This window comes from Anser anser (assembly GCF_964211835.1).
Source record: "Anser anser genome assembly, chromosome: 9".
Lineage (NCBI taxonomy): Eukaryota > Metazoa > Chordata > Aves > Anseriformes > Anatidae > Anser > Anser anser.
The window spans coordinates 17,358,631-17,376,514 of record NC_139729.1 but is presented as its reverse complement, the minus strand read 5'-3'; the positions used below and the strand labels follow the sequence as shown (position 1 = coordinate 17,376,514).

The 17,884-nt window shown below is 48.9% G+C and overlaps 1 protein-coding gene across 1 annotated transcript in view; it reads right to left on the bottom strand.

Annotated features, from left to right (window-relative positions):
* P3H2 (prolyl 3-hydroxylase 2) overlaps nucleotides 1-12,798 on the bottom strand; it is a 66,413-nt gene extending 53,615 nt beyond the window's left edge. Inside the window, exon 1 of the mRNA XM_083848010.1 lies at nucleotides 12,277-12,798. Within this exon, the coding sequence (XP_083704136.1) occupies nucleotides 12,277-12,732 (456 nt within the window). The 5' untranslated portion in view covers nucleotides 12,733-12,798. The remainder of the gene's footprint in view (nucleotides 1-12,276) is intronic.
* Nucleotides 12,799-17,884: the final 5,086 nt, after the last annotated feature.

Below are 17,884 nucleotides of genomic sequence, written 5' to 3'. Positions count from 1 at the left end.
TCCGTCATCACTGACGCAAGTCCCCAGTAAGTAAAGGTACCGGCTCAGCTCCATCTTTCTGCTTTCCAGGCTTGTGACACTCTTGCCCCGGTGCAGGAATCCCTCACTAGCCAGGGACAAGCACTGCTGCCCCTCACACCTGAGCAAACCCCTCCTGTCTCAGCTGTGCAGCACAGGCAAACACAAGCAGGGTTTTCCTACGCATCACCCCAGCTCCACGCATGTCTGTGTACACGGAAAGAGCCCACAGATGCACACCCAGAGAGTGTAAGAGCACAGCTGTCAACCCTACTTAGCGAGATTTTGCTGTTCAGCACAGGCTGGCTGCAACACCAGAGACGGCTCCATTGTCTGGCTGCGCTGACAATTCCACCGCGGAGCTGAACTGTAACATCCAACACATAAAATAACAGCAAAGCAACAGGAATGTAAACAGAAAGCCTGAAGTATGCAAACTTTTCCTATCTAATACTTCTCAAAGGAATCATAAAGGACAGGACAGTTTCTACGCTGTGCCTTCCAAGACCATTGAGCGCACTGATTGCTGGCAGGTCTGTGACAGCACCGAGTGCTGTAACTTTCAGAGAAAAAAATCCAGGCAAATGGTTATTCAGGTCCCTCTACCTGGTTTCTTTGGATTTAGAAAACACTCAAAGCTAAAATGGTGTATTTATGATGCTATCATCGAGTGTGATTTCAAAGCAAGCATCCAAAAATAGATATAGAAAACCAGAAGTGTGCTGATTAAAATAACAGTGATTTGAAGCTACAAACATCCCTGCAGGAAGCCTTGTACTGCAGTGCAAAAGTCATTTTGCAGGGATTGTTTTCCTGCACATCCAAAACCTAAACAGCAATCCGTCTGGAAGGAGCTCCTCACGATGGGGAACTCTCTTCTGTTAACCTCGGAGCTGAGCTTGGGCACCTGGTTTCCAGAGGTTTGGTTGCAGCACTGGAGAGCCCAGCTTCTGCGAGCAGAGCTCCCTGCACATCCAGGGGAGCTACCAGCCTCGTCCTCCATGCCCCACACATGTCAAGGCTGCTTCTCCCCGACAAACCTCCTTTCACTCCGCTTCCCATCGCCCAGTGGCACTGGGGAGCAACTGGGCTCTGGTGGGCACGTGTTTTGCCTCAGCAAACCTTTACCGATAACTTTGCAAACCCAAGTCATTGAGGCTACGGGAACAAGACCCTCACCCTGCATTAAAGCATGGTGGGGGACAGAAAATCCGAGCAGCAGGAAGCATGGCTGGAAAAGCACGACACAGAAATAGCAACTGCAAGGGAGCGTTTCCAGCTGGAAAGGTGCCGAGCTCACAGCGGCAAGCACCCAGAAGCCTGCAGCACGGCCGGGGCTGCACAAAAGGGACGCGCAGTTGACAAACATCGCTTCCTAAAGCCACGCGCTGCTCTTTTATTTGCTGTTTGCTTTCCTCGTAAAAGGATCCCGTCTGAGATTGAGTTTTTATTAGCAGTAACCGAGCGAGCCAAGGTGGCTGGAGGAAGAGACATGCTTGGATGGGCCAGCACAGCCGGCGAGCTCACGGCTGACCCCGCAGAGCCGGCTCCGGGGAAGCAGCAGAGCCACTGACATCTGGACAGAGGGATGCAATGCTTACGTTAAGGGAAATGGAGTAAAGCTGCCAACCGAGGGATGGGGGGAACAACTGGCTGCCAAAAGATATTGGCATTTAAACCAAGGGGAACAGAAGTGACTGAATGCAGGAGCGATTCCATTCTTTTCATTCCTTTTTTTCACCCTACTCCTTCCCTCTAGCATGATGGACAACTGGAGGAGTTGAGACAACTGGGGAAGCTCCTCCAGGTTCACGGTGCACAGAGCTGGGTGACATGGTGCCTGCTCCAGCGGTGGCAGTGCTGGAGCCCTGTGAGGCTCAGACCAGCCTTCCCAGCAGGGATTTGCAGTCGCTGCAGCACCCCAGCGTGTCCGTGCACAGCCTGGGGTGCACAGCAAGGCACTGCACCACATGCCCCAGCATCACCTGCTCAGGCTGCTCCAACCCCCTGCCCTCACAAGGGATCAACAGACATGGGGACACCACCAAGAAGCAGAAGCCTTTCCCAAAAGCTATGTGACTCCCCTCTGAGCAATCCCTAATCACCCACTTACTCCAAAAGCCCTTTCATCATTTTTATCCCGAGAAAGATTCTTGAGAACAAAATGAAACATACAGTTCAATGAAGTACTTCAGGAATACCAGTGCATTAAAAAAATAAAATAAAACACATATTACGCAGCTCTATAAGGAGAATGAGGAAGACACCAGGCTCTTTCCTGCCCACCCCTCCAGCATTTTGCTCGATCGCAGAGCTCTGTGTGACACTGGCAGCCCTGCACAGGGCCGTCCTCCAGCAGCAGCGCAGCATACGGCGTGTCAGTGCTCTTCTTTTCACGCTGCTTCGCTGAAGCTTTGCGGACTCTCATCTGCTTCCAAATAGACAGAGTAACTCAGGACACGGATGCCCCAGAATATAAGCCTCAGAACAGGCAGTGCCTTGGCAAAAACCACTTGAAAAACAGAACTTTCTAAGCAAGGGAGTCAACAGACTCCGGCTCAGTCCCTGGGCAGTCACAGCAACACCTTCAGCAAATATTTTCAAGCATATTTTCCAAGCTCCTTCTCTCTGTACCACACTGATCTTTTCTGGGAAGGGACATGGCTGGCTCCATCTTCAAAAGACACTGTATCCCCCGCCCCACCGCAGTCCTGGGCTATGAACTTCAGCACATCTCCACATCATGCCTGCAGGAGACCTCAAAGACCTGTGGGTTTAGGCAGTGCCCTGCCTACAATATGTTCACGCAGGATTTGCCCACTCTGCTTTTGCAACAAAGCTGCAGGCAGAAGGATGCCAGGGCTCCTTCCACTAATCTTGACAGGACACAGCATGGTCTTAGGCTCCTGTTGCTGCAGGGACACAATGTGAGATCACAGCCACAAATGCAGATGGTTTGGGAAAACCATGATGAAAAGCAGCAAGTTGGCGTACAACTTTTTTTTTTTCTTCATTTTTTATTCCATTAGAAACCCCTCCTATGTTGGGAGGGAGAGGAGGATGTGCAAGACCCAGGGCAGCTTTGCACCAAAGAGGAGCAGAGGGCTTGGCAATGCATCTCCATGCTGAGGAAGGAGTGATGCTACTTGGAACAGCAGCAGCTATTCCTGACATGAATAGCAGCATCCAAGCCCAGTTACACCAGCTCTGTGTGGTGGTACCTGTGCTCACAACGTTGGAGGATGCTCAGGCACACACGTCCCACAGGCATCATGGTACAAAACAAACCAGCACAGCACCTTGCGCTGGTCCCTGCGGCCAACAAACATCCCCAGAACACGCATCTGATCCGCGACCGGATTTTAACTCCTAAGGATGCAATCTGCTATGCTGGAAACAGGATTTTTACAAGGCATGACCGCAGAGCCAGCATCCACGTGGGGCAGTGGCAGCTGCCAGCACACAGCCCACCTCTCAATGGCCATCCTGTCCCCTCCGCGCTGCGGGGGACGTGCTCCTCGATGCAGCAGCATGCTGTCCCGCACCCTATCTGCTTCCCATCTCAGCATGAGCACAGACCCAGCCTTTCATCCCAACTTGAAAGAACGTGTTTTTCTCCCCCTCCTCAGCATTTTATTTTATTTTTTTTTTAAGTGAACAAGAAGCTACAAGCGAGTATTTGGCCTTCAGAACTGATGGGCTGCAGCCAACCTCTGCCATATGTTCCAGCTAATACATGTGGGTTTTGCTTCCTATCCAAGAATGGGGGGGGAAAAAAGGACATTTATGAGCCGGGATTCAGAAGTAGCGTGTGGGAAGGAAGGGGTGGAGAGGGGATGCTATTTTTGTTGCTGTAATTATTCAGTGGCCAAATCCCTGACACTTGACGTCAGCTCTCAGGGTCTGTTTGACTGCCCAGTTGTCATGGGAAGGAGGAGGGCTGGTCCAGAGGCACAGGCTGACGAGGAACAGCTCGTTGCTGCTTGAACCCACACACAGGCAGAACCCCTGCCGTCACCAGTCATCACTCACCACAGCTAAGAAATAAAAACGTCAATACCTTATTGCCAATACGTAGGCTCGAAATGAAAGCATCCAGGGAACCTCGCGCCCTTCTTCCTGCCATGGGTTACTGCTAAAAACACAGGCCAAATTCTGACCTCAGTTTCCCCTGTGTAAATGGAGAGAAACTCCGCAGCCATCAGCTGGGTCACTGCAGGTTCACGTGGATGGAACTAAAGCCAGCCCGGCCTCGGTCCAGACTACAGGCATGAAAATACATTACGTGCGAAGTGCAGGGGTCCCTGCTCCTTGGGAGCAAACCCAATCGGCATGACTAATATCTACCACCTCCAAGAAAAAAAAAAATAAAAATTAAAAGGATAAACAGACCCCAAAGCCCTCGCTCCAGATGTCAGGCACTGCCTCCAGCCCAGGGTCCCTCCAGCAAGGCTCCTGCAGCGCTCAGCAGGTTGGCAGCAGACAGCTCGGTTACTGCCACCATGGTTTCCCCTTACTGCCCACGCCATCCACAATGAAATCACTGCTTGTATGAGGAAATGGGAATAATCCTTGCTGAAACTTCAGGCACAGCTAGTAAGTACTGGGCACTGAGTTTGCTTAGCAGAGCTAAATGGCATCGCTCGTTCACATGCAGCTCATTATCAGCTGCTGTTAGTTAGTGCTGCAGCCAAGGACAACAGGAGGGCTCGGCAGAAGCCAGAGCAGGGCTCACTAGGATGTATGAATGAGGATTAACAGGCAACCCAAAAAGCCATTTAACAAAGCCCAGTGCAACGCAGTGCATGGAAGGGGAAGCTCAGCAGTGAGATGAGTGAAGGGCAAGGTACAGAAACTTTGGGGAACAGGGAAGAGCTGGGTCCCAGGTGACAACAGCCAGCCTCACATAGCACCAGGAGGCTGCCCTCTAAAGGCAAAGGGCCCTTGGGTGCTATCGAAGCCCAGCTTTGCCCAAGCTGGGACGTGGGCCCAGCCCCAAGCTCTGGGATGCCTTCAGGTCAAGGCCTCCAAAGATCCAGCAAAGCTGTGTGAGTCACAGCACTGTCTTCTCCATCACCCAAGCCTGAGCACCAGGGATTACTGAGAAATAAGGAGGAATCCAGACTTACCTTTTTTCTCTCCAAAAGACAGAAATTTTGCAGGCGAGGCCCTGCCGCCAGTTATTTTGGAGCCTTGGCATTGCTGCATAGCGATGAGCTGAGAAAGAGGAACTTGGCAAGACAAAAAAAAAGTAGCTCTGGCCATCAAATGGCTCGTTACCAGGCTGTATGAAATGAGCTTCGTGGGTGTAAGAGCAGTTTGCACTAACTGCTGGTGTCCTTCCCTGCCAAACTCAAGCTACTTCAGCTCTAATTTGCAGCGGGGCTGAGTGAGGCTGAGCTAATTTACCATCAGTTAAAATGATGCAGAAATCGCAAACACCAATGTTTTGCTTTAGATTTGCTGTAATTTAAAAATAAATTAAAAATAAATTAAAAAAAAAAAAAAGCAGCCAATACAATCATCTCATCTAACTTTTAGTACAGCACCAACCTGGAGCTGGCTGGAATCAGGTTCTGTCAGACCTAGAGCAGAATTGATCTGAGAAGGAAAGACCGAGTCTCCTGTGAAGACAGTGAGCTAGCCCCAAGTAATTCGTGTTAATTAGTTCAGTCGTTTGCTCACCTTCATCACAAAAACCTGTCTTACTGCCTGCCTTTGCTCAGCTCCAGCACCCAGCCACTATGTCACTGCCCTCCCCGTCTGACAATACTTTCAACCCAAAATGAAACAATATGAAATTTCACTTTAAATGGGAGCTTTTTGTCTTTTTTTTCCTTAAAAATGATACGGAGTCCAAAGAAAGACCATTTTCTCATTAAAAAAATAAATAAATTAAAATCCAGTTAAGCTACCAACATTAAACTTTTTTCTTCTTCTTCTTTTCGGAAAATAATTTCAAGATGCAAATGCAGCAAAACACAGACTGAGGCATTGTGGAGCTGCCCCCAGCCCTCAGTGTGGGATGGGTGCTCACTGGATATGAAAATCCAGAGCACAAGGGACCTCTTGGACTTCCCAGGCTCCATCCCATACCTCTCTTGAGATGTGCTGTTCATTTAGCAAGGGAAAGGGGCTGTTTTACCCTGTACTGCTCACCCTAAAACTGCTCCATGGGACAGTACCTGGAGGTTTCAGAAATGGGCGTCCTGCACATTGACTTCACACGTGCACATCCCTAGGATTTCACTGCTGGGTCATTGTTTTTAGAATTTAATCAGCCCACTGAGAAGCAGCAGTAATTTTAAAGAAGGAAAAGCCCTGTCAAATACAGAGACCCTTCTCTTCCAAAAGGATGCTAACCCCATGCATTCATGGAGAGGACAACTTTGTATCTGGTCTCTCTTGTATTTACAGCAAGACTCCCATATGGGGTTTGCTCTACTAAGACATCATGCAACGACACCCAGGATCTCCTGGTGCAAAGAGAGTTAAGGAAGGCATCATTATCTGCTTTGAATAGAAGCAGAGCACTGGAAAGCAGACCACCTCAAGCCATGAGCCTCCTCCTTTTGGAGAGCCCCTCCTTCTAAGCATCTTAAGACTGCCCCAGCTCTGGAGAATTCAGGTTTTCAGTTTCACCATGAACTTGCTGTAAGGAGGAATTTACCTAGAGCTCCCACAAATTCAAAGCAACCAGCATGGCACACCACAAGCAACACCACTGCAGTCAGCAGCTCCATTTACAGCAGGTTGATGCAGGTCGGCAAGAACAGGGATACTCAGTCCTGCCCTACACCCAGGACGCTGACCCAACCATCAGGAGTTTTCCATCCCATAAACCAAGTTTATTTTTGTCCACATCATTTTAAATGCCTGAGCACTAACATTTACCCTCTGGTGAGGACCAGGAATGCTATCTCAGAGAAGCTAAATAAAGAGACGTTCCAAGAGATTAATTCCAGGATCTATTTATTTGTCCAGTATCTGAGTAATACCAACACTCAAGACATAAGATAAGCAAACACCTCTAATAGTAATAATCCTAATAATAATGATTATCAGCCAGATCTACTATAGGTCGTTGTCTGGGATGTGATGTTTCATTTGGATCCAATGAAAACAAGGCTGACCAAATGGGGAGACCGCAGAGGACAGGTGGTGGGTGTGATGAGAAACAGCTTCAAGAGGCTGCTCCTGCAGAAACTTCTAAGTACTGGCATTTTGCACATAATTCTGTCACTGCCCGCAAGTGAAATCACTGCCTTCCCCCCAGAGGATGCAGTTCACCCCAGCACAGGACCTTTGAAGTCCATGCAGAATTGCAGCATACAGAAAAACTGAACAAACTTTCAGGGAAAACATCACTTCTTGAGTGAAACAAGCCAAATTAGCAAAGCAACTACATCGGTGTGAATACGGACTTACTCCCCAATTCCTGGGCAGATACTCCATATTCTTATCAAAGGGCTCTGGCCTAGTGCAACAGTGCAGAGACAGGCAGTGAGGAGCTGCTTGAGATGGAAAGAATTTAGTAGGGAAATCTTAACAAACATCCTGAGGCTTGCTGCAAGTGCCCAGAGACAGATGCCCAAGCACGGCTGGCTGCAAGTCTCCCACGAGCACTGACTCCCACGAGTCAGCGTGGAGCAGTTAGAGCCCGATTTTGTGCATGCAAGTCTCCTCCCTTGAGTTTGGATTCCCATAAATAGAAAGTTTTCAAAGGCAGAAGTGGAGCAGGGCAATAACCCGTACCGCAAAGCTTTCTGAGGGTTGGGGCGGCCATTTCGTTTCTCCCTTGCCCCGTGGTCTCTGCCCAGGCCATTGCTGTGTCTGTGTTGTATCTCAGAAATCTCCCAGGGATAGGAGTGGGCAGGAGAGCACAGTGTGACCCAGGACACGCTCCTGGCCGTGCCTTCAGTGCTGCCCCTAAACCGTACAGCTGGGGACCCAGCCAAGAGGGCGACAATGCGCAGTCGGCGTCCTCCCCACACAAGACTATCAGAAAGATTAAGCTGCTTGTATGAAGTTCACATGAACAGGAAAAGACTTTTAGAAAAAAAAAACAACAACTTGAACAAATAAACAGCCTCTCCTATGGCACAGAAAATCCAAATATTGTTTGCTGCTTGCAGCATGTGAAATCCTGATGATAACATTGTCTAGGAACTGAAACAACTCAGACGTGACAAGGGGGAACTCGGCACAAAGACAGAACAAGCAAGACAGGGTCAGACTCTTGCACCTTTTGCTCCACCTGTGACCAGACACCACTAGGAGAGGAGCAAGGCCCTGTGCCCTGGAGACTTGCTTTGCTTACTGCTTTAGACAAGCACAGACCCAAGGCTGGTGGTCACAGACTACGTACATACGATTCCTGCCCTGCTTCACTGATGTGCAACAGGGCATGCAGGCGAGTGGTAAGATGAGACCATTAAAAGTCAGTGTTTATGAGGAGAATAAGTGCTCACCAATACACAGAGAAAATAAAAACAGGCTGTATCACAGAATCACAGAATCATCTAGGTTGGAAGAGACCTCCAAGATCACCTAGTCCAACCTCTGCAGCAACCAGCTAGCAACCAGGCCAGGGGATGCTGCAGCTGGGAACAAGATGAGGCGAGGGAAAGAGACCTCGAGGGAAGCGTGTGTGGGATAAAAGAGAAGCAAGACCTAGTTTTGTAATTGATACAGTGATCAGGATTTTGAGGTTACTTGCTTTTGGACCAGGCTGGCCTGCAGAAGGCAGCACTGGGACCAGACACGAGGCTGGCACAGGGTGCGCAGCAGGCCACCTGCAGCAAGCTCCAGCACGGCTCCCGAGTCAGCAGCCACGGCCAGGAGGTGTCACGGTGTGCGTGGTTTCCTCCTCCTCTGCTCACCTTCAGAGCTAGAAATCCCCCAGAAAGGGGGTGGGCAGAAACATCGTGGCCTGCAGGCTAGGTTTGAACAGGAACAAGATGACTCAGGCAGCAAAGTGAGCAGGATGTGATTAATAAAAAAATATTTCAGAGAGCAAAGACATCCCCCTACACCCATCTGCCAAGCCTAGAGGGCTTTTCACTGAATACCACCAAAAGGAAACCACTGGCATCAGGCAAAATGTCTGTCTGCCCATGGGACATGACATCAGAAGCCCACTGAAGGATGACTTCTGTCTCTGGGGGCAGCAGTGCCTGCCACCTGCACTACAGGAGTTAAATCCCATGTTCTCATCACCTCCTCCCTTTTCACCTCTTCTCAAAACCCACCTCACTCACTGCTCCAGCCAGCTGCACCCAGTACATTTCTAAATCACCCAAGAACATCAGCAACTTCAGGGAAAATCCTGCCCGAGAGTTTTCCTACTTGTGCATTTGGAAGCTGCAATGAGACGTGAGAACACTTTTGGACTTGGGCTGCTAGTTCAGAGGAGTTTGTCTTAAGTCTCTGTAGAGACTGCAATCAGCCTCACAGGCCTGATCCAGAGTGGAAAACCCACAGACACTTTCAGCTGTCATGCAGTGCACCACAACCTCCCCTCACTTCATCCTGCAGTCACCAGGAGGATCGTGTCTGTGAGAGAGAGCAGAGGTCTTCCTTTTTACTTCAGGAAAATATATATAGAAAAAAAAATAATTAGAAAATAATTTTGGGAGCTGACAGGGTGACAGATTCAGGGACTGATGGGTCATGTTCTTACACAGGGGTACCATCAGCATTTAACCTAACAACGCTTGCACACTGCAGGACAACACTCAGCCTGTGCATCTGGCCAGCAGGCATAAAAACCTCTGCTTTTCACACCCCACAGGAGTGTCGCAAGGATTAGCTCATGTTTATTCAGCACCATTTTTCAAAGCGCTACATGAATGCCAACTCCCCCTCCTTTTTTTTTCTTTTTTAAATCTACTCCTTGCTCTGTCCCAAAGGGAGGTGTTTCTCCCCTCCTTAGAAGCAAACAACCCTGGTCCCCAGCAGCAGGAGGTGGGCAGCACAACCCAGGCTGCTCCTCCTCCTCCTACCCAGAGCTGCCGATGCCATCGCGCCCCCCGAGTACCCAGCGGCCAGCCCAGGGAGGGGCTGGACAGGATACACCGCAGGATGTTGAACTTCATCTCATTTCCTTGTTGGTTTCAAGGAGCAAAACAGGGGTCAAGCAGCCAGAGAGAGGTACCGCTGCCCGGAGTCGCACAGCTCCGCACGAACCCCTCGTCGCAGCTGACAAAAAGCCGAGCGGATGCTGCAGCCAAGGTCTCCCAGATGGTGTAAGTGTGGATGCATCCCAACCCTTGGGGAATTGCCAAGGCATTCACTCAGCCTTGGCACGGGGAGATTGTTCGCATCCGAGCGCGTGCTAGTGCCAGGCATCAGACCTCGTGTTTTGTGCAAGTACAGGCAAATCCGGCACGGGACGTTTCTTCTGCACATGGAGTTGTTGGGGCAGACCGAAAGAGCAATCCGGGAAGGCAGCAGTGGGGTGAGAGTGTAAGAAAGCGTTATGGCTTCCTCAGCAGGACAAAGCTGGTCCCAGGGCTGCTCACAAAGCTGGCCAGAACCAAGGAGCAGCCAGCTTAGAGAAAGGGTTAAAGAAGAGGTATTAAAACCAGAAGCAGCTCAATTCAATTCAGACTGTACCTGACCTTGGCTACAGCACCCAGCACCTGGGCATCCGTGCAGATAGCATTAATATCTGCTACTCCATCAGAGAGTGAGAAAATCCAAGTGTTAGAATGGATATAAGATCTCCAGATGCTGCAAAAGCAAATTAATATGGCTCGCACATAATAAAAAAGTCTGGTTTTGACACATTGCTTTGATAAGGCACATTTTAAAATGAGCAAACAAAAATCTCAGACCCATAAGAAGTGTTGTTCGTAGGTCAACAAAAATTATCTGGACTTCCGCATACTGATTTTATTGAAGTGGGAGAAAAATTAGCCAATCTCATTCCCTAGTTCAGAGGAAAGTTTGCTGGTGAGCTTGATGTGAGTCAACCTTTGTGATTCTGGGAAAGGCTTTGAAATCAGAAGAAATTACTTAACTTTTAGCATGGCAAATTTAGGATGATTTCCTGCACCTAGCGACACTACACATTCAGAGCATCTTTCAGGATAAGAACCTCAGGAAAATTCCACCAGCTTCACTAGGATTAATATATATTGAATTATAGTCTTGGTTCTCTCCCAGGGTTCCTTTCAGGAGCATTATACTACACACATACACTAAAATTTAAGCCAAGACATTTCCAGCCTCTGACTTGTAAAAATGACATTAAGGCAATGACAGAAAAGGAACTATGGTAAATAAAAAAAAATGCAGTAGCTCTTTGCCTCCTTGTCCAGCTGCTGTGCAGTCTCTGCACCACCAGCCCTAGTGCTGCCTAGGACGGATGTTTCCTTCTCCAGCTGGAAATGGATTTCAGCGGAGTCACCCTCTCCATGCTCTGCTGTGCAGGTCTTCACCTATTAAGTTGCCTGTAGCAACTACAAGATTATGACTGTGTTCAAATAAAGCAGAAATCCAGGGGGAAATGTTCCAGAAATGTTTTAAACACTTTCAGCTTGGCATGAAATAAAATTCCCACAGTTTCTTTCCTTACAAGTCATGGACAGGAAGAGTTGCTACAAGTACCTGCCTTGATGGAGCACAGGTCTTGAACTAAAAGAAAAATCCCCTTAACTACCCTGGTGTAGGTGGATTTTGGTGGTTTTTTTGTTTGTTTGTTTTTGTTTTTTCTTTTTGGCAAAGAAGTTCCCAAAGAGTAACACCATATCCCTGTGGAAGGTAACAGCTGCAAGGCAGCAGTACTGGGACTACGGAAAGATGCTGAAGACATCAGTGGCTGCTAACAGTGACCTTATAGCATCACAGAAAGGATTTTGTATCTCAGGGCAGGTTGAAGACCATCAGATCCCAGAAGCAGCTGTACATCCCCCAGCTTCATGCCCACTCCCGGAGCTCAGCACCAGCTCAGCTCCCATCAAGGGGAAGCAGCATCCTTTGCGTGGAGCCTCGGGGTGTTAGTGGGAGGCTCCGGGGGGCTCTTCCCTGTCAAGCGCCCAAAGGCATAAGTTTCAGAAGGGTACCACGCCACTCCGAAAGCCAAACACAAGCACCCCACGGGAAAACAAACAACCAGCGCACCAAGCAAGCAGAAGCACGAAGCTGGACCAAGCCGAGCCTGGGTGTGCAGCAGCAGTGGGGCGGCTGGGTGGGCACCGCGCCTGGGATGCTCGGGGGGGGCGGGCAGAGGGGGGGGATGCAGCGGGTGCCTACCTGGATGTAGGCTCGCTGCAGGTAGCTGTAGGGCACCCTGCGCTGAAAATCGGCTCGCACCTCCTCGGCGGCTCGGTGCCGGGACGCTGCTCCCAGCCGCGCCTCCTCGCAGCTCCGCAGGCAGCCGGCTCGCCGCAGCAAGGCCCCCCAGAAGGGCAGCTCGCCTCCGGCCCCCGACCCCAGCTCCTCCAGCCGCACCTGCCCCCGGCAGCTCCTCCTGCACCGCAGCCTCGCCTCCCGCAGCTCCCTCCGGCTGCGCAGCGCCCGCTCCAGGCACCGCGCCGCCGCCGCGAAGTCGCCGCCGTAGTACGCCTCCACGCCGCCGGCGTACAGCGAGTCGAAGGGCTCCAGGGGGGAGCCTTCCCCCCCGCACCCCCCGGCCGCCTGGCACGCCGCGTGCTGCAGCAGCACGACCAGCAGCAGGGCCCCCCCCGGCCGGCTCCCCCCCGTAGCCATGCTGGGAGCCGGGCGGTTCTGCCCCTGGGCTCCGCTCCCCGCTCGCCCGCCCGCACCGCCCCCGGCCCCGCACCGCCCTCCCGCACCTCTTAAAGGGCTCCCGGCCGCCGGCCCGCCCCCCCCGCCCCGCCCAGGCCCCCCCGCAACGAGGGCGGCGGAGCGGGAGGGGGGCGCGCAGGCACGGCCCCGGATCGCGCGGAGCATCCCCGCGCCGCCGCTCTTTGTAAATCGCGGCGGTACTTCTCCTTCAGCAGCATCATTATCTTCATCATCATCATCTTCATTATCTTATTTTTCACCATCTTATTCTTATTAATCATCTTCTTCATCATCGTCTTCATCATCTTCTTCTTCCTCTTTTTCATCATCTTATTATTCTTCACCATCTTAATCATCTTCATCTTTTTCATCATCTTAGTCTTCATTATCTTTTTCGTCATCATATTTTTCATCATCTTCAACTTTTTCATCATCATCTTCTTTTTCGTCATCTTATTTTTCATCTTCATCTTTTTCATTGTCATCTAATTTCTTCATCTTCCTTTTTGTCATCTTATTTTTCATCATCTTCTTCATCTTTTTCGTCATCATCTTCATCATCTTCATCATTACCATTTTCTTCATTATCTTATTCTTATTCTTCTTCATTATTATGATGATCATCATTATTATTACCATTATTAATATTATCACCATTACTATTATTATCATTTTTAAATGACTTTGGGAAATTTAAGTCACACACACACAGGGCAGCCCTTCCTCCTCCTCCCGCTTTGCCCTTCCGTGCCCTTCCCCACACCTCCTCCCCTGCTTCCCCACATCCCCCCAGCTTGCACTGTGCCTTTCCCGCGACTGCTTGGATCATTTCTTGCTGGGTTCTCCACCCTTGGCCCCTCTTGCCCCAACAGCCTCCCGCCGCTGGGAATTCTGCGAATAAATCATCAGGGATGGGCACAGTGAGTGGCTGTTGAAGCCTTTTCGGCTCCCAGCTGTGTGCATGTCTCGCTTCCTCCGGGGTTTCTCCGTTCCAGTGCTGCAAAGCCCTGCCCTGCCAAAATGTTACTCATTTTTGCATGAATTTGAAGGCATTCTTGTGACGAGACGTTTGGCAGTGTGGCCCAGTGACACACGCACACAAGAAGTCTTACTTGGCATTTTAAACAATCTCAGCGTTGAACACCTGTCAGCGAGAGGTCTTTAATATTAACACAGTTAATTTGGTTGAAATCAGTTTTTCCTGAGTGAGAGCGAATGGGCAAAGGCTGGATTTCATTAGATGCTTTCCTGTGAGCTGTTCCAAGCCTGAGTACTCCAAAGGCTGCACATACAGCGCTGTGCTCAGTAGGGTTTCTCACCAGGGACTGTGGCCATAGTTACTGCAGACATTTCAGAAATATCTCTATAACTGTTGTCTATCTTTTAACAGCTTGAAATAGCAGCAAACGGGAGATGTTTGAAACCCATTTGGTGCAGATTTTCTTACTGCATCAAGCCAGATGTTCCTCGCGGTCATGCTAGGCTTCCCCCCTCTACTGATCTGGTGACTTTGATCATGTTGTTCCTGGTTTACGCTGCTGTGTCCCGGCTCAGAAACGGGGCTCAACACCCTTGTTTTGGGCAATCCATCAGATTACGGAGCCTGGTTCACAACAGCATCACGTAAGGGAAGGTTTTTTCCCATGTGGCTTGAGATTTTTTGGATTCCTGGGAAAGGGCTTTCCCATCTGGCAAAGATTTCATAGCGATCTTCCTTGTTGCTTTCTTGCACATTGGCACAAAATGTTTGGAAGTTTTGGGTGTCCCTCCTTCCTTCTGGAACCAAACACACTGAAGGTAGATCTCTAATGGAAAAGGTACGTGCTGTAACCACTTGCCCGTGCAATATGAGCTCTCAGGTCCAGATAAAGCCCTTCCAGAGAGAAGGCTTATCAGTACTCCTGGGGAATGGGGACGAGGTTGTGAGGTGGCTACTTCAACCTTCTCAAGGGTCCCTTGAGGATTTGCAGCTGAGACACAACACAGAAGTGTCACCGGTGACCACACAAGTTTAGATTGGGTGTGATCTGTCCCCCAAAACACAGATAAAGCATATGGCTCCCTGGCTGCTCTTTCTGAAGGATGCACCTCAAATGATTTGTCTGCAGAAGTGCCGTATGTAATTCCACGTCCTTTCCACATCAGCGACGTCTCTTTGTGCAGTGATAACATTGAAGCCCTGGATAGGAAGGAATGCAGAAAGGGGATGATTGACTGGAGAGAGAATGAAGGGAAACAAAACATTTTATTTCAGCTTGCTGCGTTTTCTGATCTGGATGTTTCTTTCTTTAAAAAAAATCCTTTTGGAAACAGCAAAGAAAAATTTTTAGTTCTGACATCCTACAGCCCAATTCTGCATCACTACCTCGAGGGGTTTCTCCGTAGGCTCCTATTCACTCTGGCACCAGTCTGCCACTATCCTCGCTTTGTGGTCTTCCTTCCTAAGGTCATGCTTTCTTTGTTCACAATAGTTTGTGCTTTTTCTCACCTTGACGCTTCATTGCTACCTAATTGCAGCTACCAGCTTGGCAAGAGTTGGCACACACAAGGCACGCAACCCAGGGCATCTCCAGGGCATTTCAGTGCGGTTGCTTGAACAACCACCCTTTTTTCTCTGCCTCTGTTCACTGCATAAACGAAAAGGCAGGCACCAGGTGGAACGAGTTTGGTGGTCCTCTGACTGGGGGTCATCTTCTTGCAGATGTGAACCACAGCAATTCAGCGTGGTAGACACGATGGGTTTGTCTTCTTTAGAGCCCTGAGTGCCCGCAATGGTGTGGAAAGGTGTTGGACTCAGAAACCTTGCACGTACGAAGGCAGGATTTCACCCAGCTGAGCAGTTACTGGTTCAGGATGTTATAACTCTGAATCAGTCCCCAAGATGCCTGAGATAGCCCTCATGCCTCTAATGAAAGGAATAATTCTAAATATGTAACAACTCAGCCCGTGTTCAGATGTTGATCCTGGCCCCTGTGCAGTTGTTTTGAAAGACCTTTTCCTACGTAAATAAATTCATCTGAAGCTTTTTTTTTTTTTTTTTTTCCAGTAAACTCTGATATGTGGGTCAAACCACTGATGATTTGGCAAGAAGATAAGAGCAGATTTTAGAATACCTTTCAAAATGGCCTTTCAACATGCATTTTACAAGCAGAGCTCTGTTTCAAGTCCTCCCTGTTTCTTTTGTAGGCTTGCCTTCCTAGTTAATACATGAACAAACTTTATAATTCCCAAATCAAACACAGGTGACCTCTTCAGCCTTGTACCTGAGTGAGAGAGAGAGTTTTGAATCAGATGGAAAAGTACAACGTAGCCTCACTGAAGGGCTTTGATCCTTGCCTCGTGTATGTAAGTACAGGTTTATTGAATACATCAGAACCATTACTGAAGTACTTCATGATTTAGACCTGAATCCAGACCTGAATTCTGTAGAATATCTCCCTCTGCCCATCTCTTTTGTTACTCAAGAAGGGGTGGTAGTGATTGTGAATGTCAGTGGATGACAGGAAATGAATAGCAGATAGATTTGCTGCAATAATCATTGTGCACCACATTTTGGAACTGTTTTTCTAGGAACAATCCACCATCAGAGTCACATAAAGCTAGCCTAGTTTTGGGAGGGGTGAAAGGATGAGTGACCAAGGAGGAATTTTCTCTTCTTGCATATGGAGACCATGCAAAATGCATGCTGGGGAGGCCACTCCACCTCCTCCGGGTTGTACCTGTTGTTTCTTTGCTGACAGCTTTTACAGACCTGCTTCCCCACACCTGACCTGCCTCTTGGTCCACTCTGTGTTTCAGCATGCCTGACACCTTGCTCAGGGCTGGTTGAGATCAGCGCAGATTAACAGGAGGTCTTCAATGTTTCCAACAAAACTTTTTCACTTTTCCTTCCTTCTAGTAGTATGATCTAGGCTCCTAAACCTTTTAACTCTTTTTTTTCTGGCAATATTTCTGTACAATCCAGGCTTAGGATCTGGGAACAGCTAACTCCATCTTTTTCTCCCAAACATATCTAACTTGTGATCAAATGCCATGTTTTTCTTCCATGACCTACAATCAGCCACAAGAACTGGTAATACCCTCTGCCCTAACAGACCTCTATCTGGGTATTTCTCCAAGGCATGTCCATCTCATGTTGTGCTGCTGACAACCTCTTTTTTATGACTTCTCACATTACCTCTGCAGATGGACGAAATGATTGCCAACAAAGCTTTGCCTGCAGTACCATCACTCTAAATGCATCATCCACCTGTGCATCCTTCCCCACACACGCTGATGGCCATCTCATATCCTCCCTTTCAGCATCCAGTGGTCGGTTGCCTTGGCCCAGGCAGAAGAAACATGCTTGTCCACCTCTCTCTCTGCTACATTCCATTATCAATACCAGCCTTGGCAGCTCTTTTTTTTTTTCTTTGTCTTGGTCTGGCCTATCTCTCTGTTTTGTTTTGTGAGACTTATTATATGTCTTATGAGCTATTATGCCTGTTTTGGGAAAGGTTTTGTGGTCTAGAATCCACCGTCACTTCTTTCCTGCAGCACAAACCAAAACCATCTCCCTAAACCCATTCCTGCAGTGCTCCCTCCGTTGTGCCTCCCAAGGCTTTGAACACATGCTGCAGATTGCAAGCGTACTGTTATTCTCAAATGCTCACGTGCTGGATCTGTTATCCAAACCTTCATACAAGAACACAGCCATGTACAACACAAGGCTCGCTGCTGGCACTCAGCAGAGGAGTACAATAACGTAAATCACGAGCAGAAGACTCGTGTGTCTTCCCATGTGTAGGCAGCAGCATAACCTTATTAAATTCCGTGTGCCTGTACATTTTGCTTACTCAGAAACTTGGACTGCACTTTACTGCTGTTATACATTAAAAACTAATAAAAACAAAGCTCGAAAAGTGCAAAACACGCAACCACAGGCTCACTGTTGTCTCAGAGGGATTGGCCACATGCCCGTATCTTTGAGCTTGGGTTTAAATTGGGACTGTATTATTTAAGATGACAACAATCAGTATAACACTAAGAAATAACTATTTTGTGCTCTACGTAGCACTTTTGCTGCACTGACAGCACAAAACGTTTCACGTATTTAGAGAGAGTTGCTGTTAGG